The sequence below is a fragment of the Stigmatopora argus genome, chromosome 22 (assembly GCF_051989625.1).
Source record: "Stigmatopora argus isolate UIUO_Sarg chromosome 22, RoL_Sarg_1.0, whole genome shotgun sequence".
Taxonomy (NCBI): domain Eukaryota; kingdom Metazoa; phylum Chordata; class Actinopteri; order Syngnathiformes; family Syngnathidae; genus Stigmatopora; species Stigmatopora argus.
Genome location: NC_135408.1, coordinates 11,817,456 through 11,832,341, shown reverse-complemented (window position 1 = coordinate 11,832,341; position 14,886 = coordinate 11,817,456). Strand labels below are relative to the sequence as shown.

General features: G+C 44.0%; 2 protein-coding genes across 12 annotated transcripts in view; both read left to right on the top strand.

Annotated features, from left to right (window-relative positions):
• Positions 1-6,220: 6,220 nt before the first annotated feature.
• Positions 6,221-10,526, top strand: LOC144068135 (T-box transcription factor TBX2b-like). 2 transcript variants are annotated; one of them, XM_077592418.1, is made up of 7 exons: positions 6,221-6,811; positions 7,260-7,527; positions 7,607-7,753; positions 7,848-7,924; positions 7,994-8,139; positions 8,601-9,055; positions 9,297-10,526. In XM_077592418.1, the coding sequence occupies exons 1-7, from the start codon at positions 6,468-6,470 to the stop codon at positions 9,654-9,656; spliced, it is 1,797 nt and encodes a 598-aa protein (XP_077448544.1). In that variant the 5' UTR covers positions 6,221-6,467; the 3' UTR covers positions 9,657-10,526. The 2 variants fall into 2 exon arrangements, with proteins under 2 accessions (XP_077448544.1, XP_077448545.1); XM_077592419.1 differs by having other exon boundaries at positions 6,771-6,791.
• Positions 10,527-11,951: 1,425 nt separating this feature from the next.
• The window catches only part of acaca (acetyl-CoA carboxylase alpha), a 40,317-nt gene continuing 37,382 nt past the window's right edge, over positions 11,952-14,886 (top strand). For 7 of the 10 annotated variants that reach the window (XM_077591654.1, XM_077591652.1, XM_077591655.1 and 4 more), the window contains exons 1-5: positions 11,954-12,306; positions 12,986-13,244; positions 14,302-14,434; positions 14,523-14,661; positions 14,734-14,843. In XM_077591654.1, the coding sequence (XP_077447780.1) occupies positions 13,015-13,244; positions 14,302-14,434; positions 14,523-14,661; positions 14,734-14,843 (612 nt within the window). In that variant the 5' untranslated portion in view covers positions 11,954-12,306; positions 12,986-13,014. Of the gene's footprint in view, positions 12,307-12,985; positions 13,245-14,301; positions 14,435-14,522; positions 14,662-14,733; positions 14,844-14,886 lie in introns of all 10 variants that reach the window. The other 3 variants (XM_077591648.1, XM_077591646.1, XM_077591645.1) reach the window with 2 other exon arrangements.

Genomic DNA, 14,886 nt, shown 5'->3' with positions numbered 1-14,886 from the left:
CACGTCGTCGCCGAGGTCTCCCGCTCGGGTTCCCGACGAACGCGCCTCGACGGTGAACCGGGGGGGGAGCGACTCGAATGCTAGATGTGGCCTTAACTTCATTCCCACCTGCTTTCCAATAGCACTCCCGGCGGGGCGATCAAATGGACATTTATGAGCGTCTTCCCACTTTCCGGCTCCTCGGGTGCCGAGCGTGTTCTCCACACATCTGCTGCCCGCCTCCTGACGGTATCGCTGGTGTTTTAGCAAGGTTTTAATGGCCTGTCGTCTGGCGCTCTGGGGAGGCTGTGGAGTAAGTACTCAAAAGGGGAAGGAAGGCCTCTCCGGGTAATGGGAGATGACGTGACCTTGTTTCCTCTTCCGCGGATCGGCCCAGCGATCACATTGATAGTGTGGCGGTCAAGACCAGGGTGACAACGACACCGTGAAAATGCATTTGGACTCGTCGACGGCCATGGGCGTCCAATACGTTTGGACTGAGAGGGCTGGTCAAACTCTAATGAGTGGTTATTTGACGATTCTCTGCGCTCGGGCATCCGCAAGGCGTTTTAAACTAGATGGTTCTTTTTTTTTTTATTCATTCATTTTTAGAACCGCTTAGGCTCACAAGGGTCGTGGGGGGTGCCGGAGTCAACTACGGGGCACACCCTGAATTGGAGGCCAGGCAATTGCAAGGCTCAAACAGACGGACAACCAATCGTAATTAGCGGCAATTTAGAGTGTTCAATCAGATAGCCTAGCATGCATGTTTTTGGGATGTGGGAGAAAGGAGGTGTACCCGGAGAAAACCCACGTGAGCCCAGGAGAACATGCAAACTCCACATAGTGAGGACCCAGCTGGTATCGAGCCCTCGACCCCAGAACCGTAAGGTCGCCAAGAATGTTCATTTTGGCCTCAAATGCCGGTTTTGTTTTTTCCATGTTCATCTCTCGCTTTGCCGGAATCAGTGTTCCACGTCGTCCACAAAGACCGATCTTAACAGCAGTAAATAAGGGCAACTGGTTGCCCCACAATGGCGTCCCTCAGTGTCGGGTTCCCTGCTTAATCGCCTCCAGGCTGTATAGTCTGCGCTCTCGGGCCATTATCACGCTGACCTTAAAAACATAATATTCTTGCGGTTTGAACTTGACACATTTCTGGTATTTTCGCAAGACTTGGCCTTTTCACCCAAAGTCTCCGCCCGGACATTTGCGTATTCCGCCCTCCCCGATGGCAGCCATCTACGCATCAACGATTCTACTCGTGGAAATCTCCCTTTGGAGGCCGTAATGGTGGTAATGGGCGTCGGAGCACCATCTAGACTTAGGATCACTGTAATAAGTTAACGGAATTAGAGGTCCATGTGTCAAGAGTTCCCTCTTAGCTTGTCTGCTGGCTGTGAATCGCTCTTAAAAAGACCAATAATCCCCTGATGCTCAATTTACAATTTAAAAGTTCCTTGAAATCACAAATCTGAAACATCATTTCCCTTCTCTTATGTTATCACCCCCATTTAATCAATGTAAGAACGGATAGACGTATAACATAGCACGCCAAATAGGCTAAATTCTACCCATACCGATGTCATGAAATCACATTTGCTCAGACATTTTGTGATATTGTTTACTGAGCTCGGAAAGATACAGGTACAATTATTTTGGAACATGTTGATGACACTTTGTGGTGTTGTAATTGGTGTTGAGTTCGAGTGAGAGGTGTGAGCTAAAGTTCTCATTTTGGAACTGGATTTAAAGGCTTCCTCGGGTTAAGATTCTTAACCGCCGTTAAATCGCATCCCACAGGCAGCCCTTCGAATTGGGAGATGCCTCGAAGAAAACATATGCTAGAATTCACTACGCCGAACATTGTATGTTTGTTTGATTGTGTCGTCATTGAGAAACAATTGGGAAGGGCTGTTTATTGCCAATATGTTCCTTCGCTTTAAAAAAAAAACAAAAAAAACAATGCGCATCAACTGAAATATAGAAAAACGCGTCAACACTCTCAACTGAGACGACAGTCTCGCAAAGATAAGTGAATGACTTTCGACTTAGCCCACATTTAAATAGAAGCGGACAGTCGCTGGTTGACGGGCGTAGTGGGAAATGATGTTTAATCCTGGGCCATAGTCTTGTTCCAATTTGACCTCCTATAGTTTCTAATGCGCTTACAGCTCCCAAACCTTTGAATCCTGGATTGAAATGTCATACGCGGCCGTTACTGTGATCTGAGGATAACGTCTCACCCGGACTCGGAATGATGCAAGCGGCTTTTAAAAAGAAAAAAGGGCCACGAGGATTTTATTACGACACGTTTTTTGAATGGAAGTGGCAAAGTGAACCATCACGTTTTAGGGCCGTGGACGTCTGATCCATTTAGACGGACGGCGACCCAATTTTAAAACGGTCGGACGACAATCGCTGTGAGTGGCAGCCGCTCATCTAGCGAGTTGAGATCAGATGATAAGCGTGCTCTTATGGTAGAATTCCGCATATTTCTGGATTTCTTTTGAGCGCTCCTTTGCTAGAAAACATAAAAAAACAAAAAACTATGAATTCCGGTAGGAGAGCAAGTCTCTGGAAGGAAAAAAAATCAGCCAAAGTCTTGTTAAATCCTTCTTTTTCAAATGTTTCCAGTGCAAAGTGATGTCCAAGTAAACGATTCCACATCACGTCGGCCATGCGAGTTTACGCATGGAAGGGGGCGAAAGTGTTTATAGAGCCGTGTGTTTAAATAAAACATTTAGTAGACTTAGTACTTGACGTGATAATACGGCACCACCGGTGAGTGACTTTTCACTCGTGACGCTTTCAAAAATCTTTTGGGTGACTTGAGCTGAGTCGAGATAAGCGAAGCCCCTAAAAGCCTCGTGCTGGCAGAGCCGAGGAATTTCCGACACGTCCTGAGACAGCTAATGCCATGCGGATGCCACGCGGATGCTAAGCTTAAGGCCAGGGGAAAACCATTCATTCCCCCACCGCATGCACAATAACAGCAATTGATCTTTTTTTTCCCTTTGTCATCAACTAAATAGAGTTCAAACATGCAATTAATAATTAAACCGCCCATCACTTTCAATCAGGGGTGGGAAAACTATTTTTTTTTTATTCCAACCCATAACTCTGGTATGTTACAAGTGCAATCAGTGGATTGCAGTCAGGTGCTTTTCATTTCAGCACAACCCCCGTTGCTTCAAGTGTCTGTACTGGATCACTTGGAACAAAAACCTGCACCCACAGTGGACCGGTTTGGCCACCCCTCCTTTAATTATTTTTTTTTAACATACTCACGTTACTAAATTAATAGAATACACCAATTGAATCGATATACTTGCTAGCCATACAACAGAAAGTACAGTAACAAAATAGTCAAATATAATAAGTAAGGACAATCATTTTCAGCCCGTTTTGTCCATCAACCCAAACTACTGTAACAAATAGCGAATTTTCTGTATGTTCAGATTTGCAGACCGCTTGGAATTTGATTCAATTTAGGACTGCACTTTTTTTTTTGCTTCTGCCTCCTGGGTTTGTTGTTTTTTGTTTCGTTTTTTCCTTTAACCCACCGGTGTCAAAGTGGCGACCCGGGGGCCAAATCTGGCCCGCCGCATCATTTTGTGTGGCCCGGGAAAGTAAATCATCAGTGGCGACTTCCTGTTTTAGGATCAAATTAAAATGATAGATATAGATGTATATTAAATTTCCTGATTTTCCCCCTTTTAAATCAATAATTGAAATTTTTAATCCATTTTTTTCTTTGTGTTTTTAGTTCAAAAATCATTTTGTAAAATCTAAAAATATATAAAAATATTTTCTGTTTTCCACTTTAATATGGCACATAAATAAAGAAAAATTTGGTTTCCTTTCGCAATGAAAAACAAATGATTAAATAAATGATTTTCCCTTACTAAGAAAAAAAAGCTCAAATAAACATTTTTTAGATCTATAAAAAACGGAATATTCAGGGCTTTGCATCCAGTTCTTTGAATCCATTTATTAAAACAAAAATCTAAATATTATATCTAACACCACCCGCCCACATGAAACCAAGTTGACGTTAATGTGGCCCGCGAACCAACCCAAGTCTGACACCCTTGCTTTAACCTATGTGAAATGACTTATTATTGTTATGGCTTGAAATAGTATTTTCAGATTTTGTGCTCCTGGAACACAAAGTTCAATGAAACTTTCATTGCCCGAAGCGAAATAACGGCGTTGAATCTATCCGATCGTCCCCGACTTGGCTTGGTGTCAGCAGTTACCGCGTTAATGTGACGGTGTGATAAATGATAGAGAGCCTGCTGGGGTGTTTCATGTAGAACATCCCGCGGATTCTGTCCCGTTGGTGTATGTGAAATTCTTGACACAGCTGCCGACAAAAATAGACTTTAAACATGCATTTTTAACTGAGCACAGAGAAGGGTCCACTTCTGGGACTCCACTGAAAGTCTGCCACTTATTGTGGGATCATAGTGATTTTTCACGGGGGGTTGGGGGGGTGAAGAAGGACACTTTCGGTAGGAAGGAAAATGCATTTGGAAAAACTGTAGAGTGCTTATTTTGCCTTACCAGTGGAATTTTTATTTTATTTCCAGCTGTCAAGACCCTTCCCGTTGGTTGACCAATCCGTAGCTTCTTGCATTTTGCCCATGGGTGTGTGTGTGTGTGTGTGTGTGTGTGTGTGTGTGTATGTTATCGCTCCTCAATCTGTTCGTGTTTAGTTCCCTTCTTTCGGTCAATGGCGGTTCATTGTTGTTGAGTGCCGTGTGACGTTTACCTTCTTTTATTATGTCCTTTGCGCCTTATTTGGTTTGTCTATTTTGGGAAATAAACATTTTGGGGGATTGCCCTTTTATCATGGAAGCATCTTAAAAGTGTCTTTCGGAGAATTAGCCCTTTTTAGAAAGAGTCTCTGTCTGATACTGCATTTTTTGGGATGTTTCTATGCTAGGTTGATGACTGGTGAAAATTCATGCTACGTTTTGAGGAGAAATATTGAGGTTGAAGCTATGTGTCAGATGTTAAGATGGCCCATTCCAGTTTTGGAGCCCTCTATGGAGTGTCAGTCATCTGCTAGAGCATTCAGATCCCACTGAAGCCTCACCTTCACGCTCTGCTCAAATCTTTCGCCCGTTTAAAGTTTCAGACCGGCGTGCTCGTCATAAAGCTGTAATGACGATACAATATCCCATATGCCCGCAGTCGGCCATCAAATCTAGATTTTGTTTAAGGGGAAATTTCCAACCAACGCACATGCTCTTCCAGTCTAGCGCACACGAGGCCGATGTGTTTGCTCGATTTAATGGCGGCCAAAAGCAAATCTATTAGCCTTTATTTAATCATGGCAAGTTTGACTTCAATGAGTGGTGTAATCCCGCACAATCCTGGATGTCATTAAAAAATTCATCCAGGTTCATTACAAGAATGTCTTTGAATAAGCGACACTGAACGGCTGTGACATCGGATCCCTCAGGCAGCGCTGCATTAAAATCCATCATGAGTCTCAAAGGGACATGGCTGCTTTGGCTCAGAGACACTTTGGAGGCACACTGTCAGCAAACAGAATCTTGTGTGGGCGCAGTGCCGCATCCGAGAACTAGGCTTCTCCAAAACCACCAATGTGAGGTGAGTCCACTAACCGATTCCAAGGTGGAAATTGTTGTTTATCATTGGCAACCACTAACAAATGTAGGTTGACAAAACCCTGATTTTTCATTGCACTTCAGTTTTTAACACACAGGGCAGGGGTGGTGAACATGTGGCTCTCGAGCCACATGCGACTCCCGGCCAAATTGAATGCAGCTATTTGGTTCTTATCGTATTTTATATATAGCGAGGCTCTTTGCCTTGTTTCTCTTATTTTGATTCTCTCTTAAAACACTGTCAAATTCCCCTTGGCCCATTAAAATGAAATGATAAATTATATTTAAAAAAATAATTTGGCAGACTGGTTTATTTTTTATGGCGCTTCAGCCGTAAGGTGTGGCTCTTTGACTCTCACAATTTAAAATATTGCCTCTTTGCGTCTTACTTGTTGCCCCCCCCCCCCTACAATAGTCCATCGCTAATTGTACTAAAAGTGGGATCATCTCACAGCACTCCTCCAAAAGAAATCTAAAATGGCGTTCCATAACCTCCAGCGTGTGGATAAGCAGTCTGAAGGAGGAAAAAAAATGTTAGTGACAATCATCATGAATAATAAATGTCCAATGCAAGTGCCTGGAGTCAGGGGCAGCTAAGCCCCGCCCATTTGTGAATTGCCAACTGAAGCGCACGACCTGACGACTTTCTGACGCGATTTTCAGTGTTAGGTCAGCTCCGGAGCCCAGTGACAAGCACTTATCTTGGAATTCATCAACTACAGGATACTTTTTTTTGCTAACCCCCTACAACAGCAATAAACAAATTGCACTCCTTTTCGGGGATGGGGCGTGTGCGCGCCGGACAGGTGCCGCTTTGATGGAGGAAAGCGTCGACGCACGCTCGCCATGGCTTATTATCCTTTCCCAAGTCGGCGGACGGGCGCCTTGCCCCTGCCGGCCTTTCTCTCGGCCGCCGCCGCCGCCGCAGCCGCCGGGCAACCCTCGTTCGCCCCGGCGCCCTGCGCCCCGACCCCGTCCGGATCCGAGGTGGACCCGGTGGAGGTGTGCTCCGGGGCGGGGCTCCACGCCGCCCTCAGCCGGCAGCAACAAGCGCTCCGGTTGCGCTCCTCGAAGGACTCGCAGGCGACGGACGGTTTCTGCGACGACCCCAAAGTCTCTCTGGAATCGCAGGAATTGTGGAAGGAGTTTCACCTAATGGGCACGGAAATGGTGATTACCAAGTCGGGAAGGTAAAAGGTTGTGCGCGTGGTGAGCATGCAAAGAGGTCGAAAAGAAAAGGCCATCATTCTGTGACCAAATTCTTAATGCCTTACACTGAGAAATGTTTTTTTTTAGCAATAAAGCAGGAAAAATAAGCATTTTGGAGCTGCTCACTTCTACTTCAAGTCATCGATGACTTGATTGCCCTTAATGGAAATCAATCGTTTTATAATACTCTCTAACTTTAAATGTTTACTTATATACAGTAAATGGTGCTAAATCATAAACGGGACAATAAAGATTTATTTTTTTCAAACACTTTAGTCATGCTACATTGCATTTTTTTAGGTCGGCATGAATGGCTCACAGCAAAACTTCAAAGATTTTAAAATGTCACTTTTATATAATAGGCAAACATCTTTCTTTAAAAAGGTAAATCCCCCATACAGTAAGGCTCTCATTTTATATCTCTTACAGGAGGATGTTCCCACCTTTCAAAGTTAAGGTCGATGGACTTGATAAAAACTCCAAATACATACTCCTGATGGACATTGTCGCCGTTGACGACTTCCGTTATAAATTTCACAATTCCCGCTGGATAGTTGCCGGAAAGGCCGACCCGGAGATGCCCAAGCGCATGTACATTCACCCCGACAGTCCGGCTAAGGGAGAACAGTGGATGAGCAAGCCCGTGGCCTTCCACAAACTTAAACTCACCAACAACATATCGGATAAACACGGATTCGTAAGTATAGTCGCTTTTCATTGACTTCCCAAACGCCGGCGTGGCTCGCCACTGAACCTCTTTCCCGCTTGACTTGTAGACAATTCTGAATTCAATGCACAAATACCAGCCCAGATTTCATATCGTGAGAGCCAACGACATCATGAAGCTTCCGTACAGCACCTTCTTGACCTACGTTTTTCCGGAGACCGAGTTTGTCGCCGTCACCGCGTATCAAAACGAGAAGGTACCTTTCCCCAACCGGTTTGAAGGTTCCGTGCGGGTGTGTCCGGTAATCTTTTCAAAGCGAGTAACGAGCGACTATTTGTACGCTTTGCAAGATCACGCAGCTAAAAATTGACAACAACCCATTTGCCAAAGGCTTCCGAGAAACGGGGAACGGAAGACGAGAAAAGAGGTGGGCCTACTTTGCCAGCGCGGACAGATTGTCTTGATGTCAACCTAATCTTTTGTACGCAATCGGCAGGAATAATCCCTTAAACGCCTCTCCTCCGGAGGAGAACAAGGCCTACTGTGCCGATTCGGATGACTCGTGGGAACAAGCCAAGACCAGCGAATCGTTTCACTCTCCCCTGGAATCCTTGGCTGGGACGTCCATGTCAAATTGTCAAGGTGCCACAATAGCCATTTAGCGTTTTTTTTCTTCTTCCCCCTTTTTTAAAAACAGGTTGTTGTTGAAAGCAATTTGCACAACATAGAACGTTATGAGTAGAAACTCGCATATCCCTAATTAATTCATGAATTGCTCTGAAGACATAAATTAGTTAGTAAAGTCACATCCTTCAGTTGTTGATGTTTGTTACTGTGCACGTCCCGAGTGACTAGGGTTGAGGATGTAGCATTTCAACTCCCACCCCCCAAAAAAACACCCGACACTTTTCTTCTTAAAGCGACACGGACGTCATTTTCATCATTTGCTTCCAAATATGCTTTTAGGCTGAAAACGATGTGTGACGCTACCTATAGCGAGGTAGCATGAATATTCAATGTTTTTTTTTTGTATTACTGTTCCTTTTTTTGTTTTCTCTGCTGTCCATCTGCATTCATTGTTCTACTTTCAATCTCTCTACCAGATGACAACAACACCGGAAGTGATTCGGATATTGATCTTCAGGGTGAGGACGCAGATGATGGTTCTCACCCCGAATCATCATCCGGGCCCACCGAGAAGAGGGACAAAAGGGCGGCGACGTTATCAAGCGAGAGGTTCCTGAGGGAGAGCGATTCCTGCCCCAGCTTCATGAATCCAGTAAAAAATGGCAGCGCAGCACCCGAATCAGAGGCCTCCTGGACATTTGGTACGGGACATTTACAGAGTCAGCAGTGCCCTGAACTAGGAGCACCTCTGCTATTTAGCCCAGGACAGTTGTCGGTCAAGACGGGGATGCTTCACTCCACAACTATGGGACATCTGTTTTCCTCTTTCTCGGGATTAAACGACCCGGAAGACAGAAGTGCATCTTCTCAAATCATCACCTCGCCATCGCCGTTCACCTTTCACCTGTCACAGCACGTGTTGATGCCACAGGTACATTTTAGGCCACGCCTTTTTTTAAATCCAGTCAATAAAAACAATACATGTGCGCGTCTCAAAATGAATTCACCTCAAGAGGCCGCTGCATTTTGCTCCACCGGACGTGGAACCTGTGTCAAAATTAGACTATTACAACTGTAGATTAGCTCATAGTTTCGCTCCTCAATTATGGAAGAAAATAATCATGGTTTCTTAAATTTCCAGGTACTAATTGTGAATTTATTTCCATACCCAGGGACTGTCACTACCACACTTTGGAGGATTGCTCTCATACCCATGGAATTATGTCACATCCCCCTCCACTCCAGCTCTCCAGAGCAGCTCTACCACCTCAGCACTCCTAAGAAACCGCTCTTTTCACAGCGCAATGCCGTGGTTACGGATGAGCCCCTATCAGATCCCCAGCGCCGCCACCGCCGTCGCCAACGCTGCCGCCGCCGCCGCCACGTCAAGCCAAAAGCTCCTGATGGCAAGTTCAAACTTAACCGAATTGGAGCAGGATAAAGTGTCTAGCCAAGCGACCACGCCAGTGTCTGGTCACCACGCCAACAAGGCCAGAAGTGAAAATGTAGACATTTCTTCTGAGGAACTTTAAAAATGTGTTTGATGAATCACTTCCTTTACAACCACAAAGATTCATCTCTAAAGGCAAGAAAACCTCGACATCTGCGGTGCATCTTTCACTAAAATTCAATGCCATCACATTAGACAAATTCAAAAAAATATCAAAAATAACAATACTGAACCATTTCAAGCTTTTCAAGTAAAGCTTCTGTTCTTTTAGGCTTTTGACTTTTTACAATAAGCTTGAATTTCTCCATTTTTTGTCAAAATATCAGAGACAGGGGTCACTAATCTGAATCTGGGTCAAACTCAGGCAACCCAATATTTTGAAACCTCATAAAAAATGGTTGCATTTTGCCATTTGGAAATTAGATTAGATTAGATTAGCTAACTTTATTCATCCCGTATTCGGGGAATTTCACTGTCACGGTAGTAAGAGGAAAATAATTGGATTCTCGCTTTGCCATTGCACAGCTAAGACAACCATTTTACTAGTTATCCTTATCTCATTTGCCGCCACACTGTTCGAGGATAAACGTCCGAGCCAATGTGATTGGAAGTCTGTGATCGGCCCCTCCCAGTTTTAACGGATTGGATGTCTATCATCATCGGTGGGGGTGAAAGAGCTCCTTTTTACCATGAGACTTGCCTGCGTCAATGTTTGCCATTGTCGCCCGTGTTTTTCTTTAAATTCACATCTTGTACAATACACGCTATCAAAACATGTTTGCTAACAGGCAAAATTTGTAAAGCTGCCAAAACTGTGAAGACGTTTCATCACCGGTGTCACCTGTACACATTTACATTATTTTGATGTAACAAAGCAGCACTATGCACTTATAGGCAAACTCAGGATACTCTTGTGTGTTTTCACAAATAAAATATAGACACTCATGTACAATGTTTACTTTCTTTTCCAGGCAAGTCATATCACTGAAGCTCCGCGACATATGACGTGGTTATTTAATAGCTGCCTGACTTTATTCATGCTTTTTCCCAGTTAGAAAAGTGTCCCCAATTTTGTCTCTTCTTTTGTCGGAGACGGAATTTTCAAAGCATAACTAAATTGTACTTCTTGTGCTGTTGTGTGACTTTTCCTCTTGACTGAGCAGCGCTACGTACTGAGAGAACATGTCCACTGACTCGGAAATGTGGCAAACAGGTCAATAGCCAAGTTTGCCTAGGAGAATAAAACTTTTACAGTTGGGGAGAGCTGCAATGGTTTGTAAGGTGAAAGACGACATTTAATATGCACAAAAACTTCCACTGATTCTAGCACTACCACACCAGGACAAAAAAACAACAACTGCGATTCAAACAGATAACGTTACTTTTCCGATTGTGCGCCCATTAAACAATGGACATAGGCATTGAATGAAATTCTTCCCTTTTACCTCTGTTGCACAATTTTGCACAACATCAGACACAAAATGCAGTCAAATTCAAGGTTCCATGAAATGACAATTACGGAATTATAAAAATGCCTATTATGGTGGTTAACACTAATTTGCTTAAAGACCATTTTGAGTATTTATATATTTGTTTTCAAGGCAAATTAAAGCCAAAGTCCTTGTTAACAGTGCCTAGTGTGAGTGTAATTAGTCATTGTTCACTATTTAGCTGGATGTTCAGGACCAAGGACAGCAGCAACCACACTGCCAATTTACAATAAATATCATAGTTCTCTGACATTTGCTTTGCCTCACTACTTTGACGGCCAGTGTGTGTATGTGTGTGTGTGTGTGTTTGTGGGTTTTTTGGCACCTAGAAAACATAATAACAATTTCTTACACTGAAAATAAATCATGGGCTTGCTTTCCAGAGAGCTTACTGAGGGACTTTATAGCCATCTAGTGGGTTAAAATCGCACTGTACATATCCTCTAGTCATAATTTTATGACCACTAAATGTATGCGGATATAAGATGCAGTTTTCAATGTGTGGGACTAGTTTCACTTATCAAATATATACACAAGTAGTTGTATTGGAGCTGTTCATTAAGTTTGGGAACATGGTGAAAACACGCACTTCTTAAAACAATTATATTTAATTGTAATATTAATAAATAATGGTTTAAACATGCTTTCCAACATGTTCAATGTATAGTTAATCTCTTTTTGTAAAATTCAAGTGAACTCGACTTGACATGCTTTTTCATGCGAGCGGAGGCCACCACTTCCTGGTTGGCGTCATAACCCCGCCCACAGGAACGCCTCTACTATTTGATTGGTCATCAGCCTGACACCTTCGTCTAGAACTCTAGATCTACGATAACTAGACCCGTTGTTCATTAATTCATCTCCATTACAACAATCTCAAATGCCACCAAATGATAAAGATGGTACCGATCGATACATAGGATAGTATCAAAACGCCATTATGCTTTTATTATCATGAGGAGAAACTAAAGCGCCCTTCTGATCGCCATTTTAAAGGCGGAGTGGTTTGTATCTGGCGTGTTTCTATGTCGGAAGTGGAGGTCAGAGGGGAATGCACAAAAGTAACCTGCTCGTGGATCGTCACATCACCCCACACTCTGCTCGTTAAAGCCTCCGGTCGGACAAGTGTGACCTCATCATGATGTGATGTGAAAGCAGACATGTCTCCGAGACGCCGCTAATTCATTTAGATCTTCAACTCGACTCACTTCTTCAGGATTGCGTGCCGGTTTCTCTCCACCGGTGAGTTGACTTGACGTAGGTACAAGACGCCTAATCGGACCTTCCATCATCTAATGCGCCCAGAAGAATACTAGTACATTTAGATCGGAGACTGTATCCGTGATCTTTAGTCTCCTGGCTAGCAAGTGTTTATAAATAAGGTGCTAAAATCCGTAGTAGTTACTCAGAGTTGACATTTTGGCCGATTTGACTTAGCCTTCTCGGTTTTTGAACTGATCGCACTGCTATGCTTGTTTTTCTGGTCCTTTCAGTCACTGTAGTTGGTAGTTAAACAAGGGTCATCACTTAAGTTGGAGCAGCAATGGTCCACTTGCTGAAGGGGGGAGTGATGGGGGGGATTAGATGATCATAGGCAAGTGTGACCAGTTGGACTGGATGTGAATTCAGATCACTTTAAAAAAAAGTTTTTATTTTGGGGCGACTTTGATAGGTTGAGACTTCTTTTAGCTTTCATATATTTTACAAGCTAAACTCAATCCATCAGTGTAGTCAGATATGAAAATCAAGTTCACTCCATGTTCTCATTCAAGCCTTGCCATGCTAAAAAAATGAGACTGGCCACATTTATGGGTTATGATCTTGCAACAACTATTTCAATACTGTCCTCTAGTTTCAAGCAAGCTAGTTTAGCAACAATGCTTGTTTGCACACTGACTGCTTGTTGCTTCCATCCTTCCAGTGGTTGCAGCCTGCGTGCATCACCCAGGCATGGCACAGCAGCAAGATGGCGCCAAGAAGCACCCGTCTTTAGCGGTGGCACATTCCCACTTCATCGTGGGATCGGTTTCCGAGGAGAACTCAGAAGATGAAGTCCAAGGGAAGCTGGACGCGCAGACGGGGGACAAAGAGGGACGATCCTTGTCGCCGTCGTCTGGGAGCTCCGATAGCACTAATGACGTTAGCTACGAGAACGCTGATGGCTCTGCGCACAATCTGAGGTGATTGATTGTAATTAATGGTCCCTTTTTGGGGTCTGTGCGGTTTATTTCATGGCTTCCATTGGAAAAGATGGACGTCCAGTACAAATTCTGGAACTGAATTGATTCTCAAATGGCAGATCATTATTATGATGAAAAAACAGTAAATATATTGAAGTCAGTGCATATTTTACCTATACATTTTTGAAGGTATCATTTCAAACTAAGCCCTCATTTCTCAAATTCCTAACATTTCGTAATTACACACTAAGCAGAATCATTTTGTCAGTTTATGTTCCCTTGTAATACGCAAAATGAAGCTTCCAATGTAACACTTGTGTCAGACTTTGAGGCCCACTCGAAGTTTCACGTGTATGGCTTGCCTCTTTTGCAACACGTGTGAAAAATGTGGTTTCACTGGCTCGTCGCTGCTGAAAAGAGCTCCTCTCTGTTGCCCTAGGGCATGAGCAAAACATATTTATGAATGTCCCATCTGCCTCGTCAATGGTGGTATTCACAGTTTGATAAATAATGTGGCCTTTAAGCTTCAGGTGGCTTTTGATCAAAGCTGTTATGTCATCCAAGCATAGAGTGCAAATCTGCTTTAAATGCTCCGTTTTGCCTTCTGGAGGACGGTTAAAGAAAATCCAACTTGTTTTTGCCCTCTCCCACAGTTAAAACGTTCACCGGCCTGAATAATTGTAACCTTTTGCCCCATAGATGGAGTTCAATCCCAGTCTCTATCCAGCAAAAGTGTCTATTCACTCGTGTTGCAATGATGCAAAAAAAACATCAGGCCACAAAAACCAGCCAAACAAGCGAACTCTGGCATTGGCACTCCCTCGGCTCACCCCGATTGCCCTCCCACTGGGAGGAGCTTGAGCTCAAGAGCTTGCCAGGTTTGCCTGTTAACTCACTCAGTGCCATTGACCACCATAAACATTCATGCAAAATGAATTGGACGCCTATCGCTGTCAACGGCACTGAAACTAGCGGCCAACGGTGCACGGGTGCAAAATCCAAGTCTTAAAAAAAATAAGAACTGAGTTTTTTCTTTGTCATGCGCTTCTTAAAACAGGCCGAGCATGTCCGGGCTGCACTTGATGAAGCAAAACCGCGATCGCCGGCGCATTGATCTGCAGAGGGACTTCACCGTGGCGTCTCCTGCTGAGTTTGTTACACGTTTTGGTGGAAACAAGGTCATTGAAAAGGTAAACCTCCCTTGGCCTCTCTTCTAATCTTTTGCCCTTTAATCGTGTGGCATGTTTGGACTACTTCTGTTCTCTTTTGCTTTTTCAGGTGCTTATCGCTAACAATGGAATCGCCGCCGTCAAGTGCATGCGCTCCATTCGCCGCTGGGCTTACGAGATGTTTCGGAACGAACGGGCAATCCGCTTTGTGGTGATGGTGACCCCGGAGGACCTGAAGGCCAATGCTGGTAACCATGCATGAATTTAACATCTGTTGAAATCTCATGGAAACGTGACATGTTTGTTTCCTCGCTCTTCAGAATACATCAAAATGGCAGATCATTACGTGCCTGTGCCAGGAGGGACTAACAATAACAACTATGCCAATGTGGAACTCATTTTGGACATCGCTAAACGAATACCTGTGCAGGTAACGCCCCTTTTTCCTCTGCACCGTATTGGGATGAAGTAGC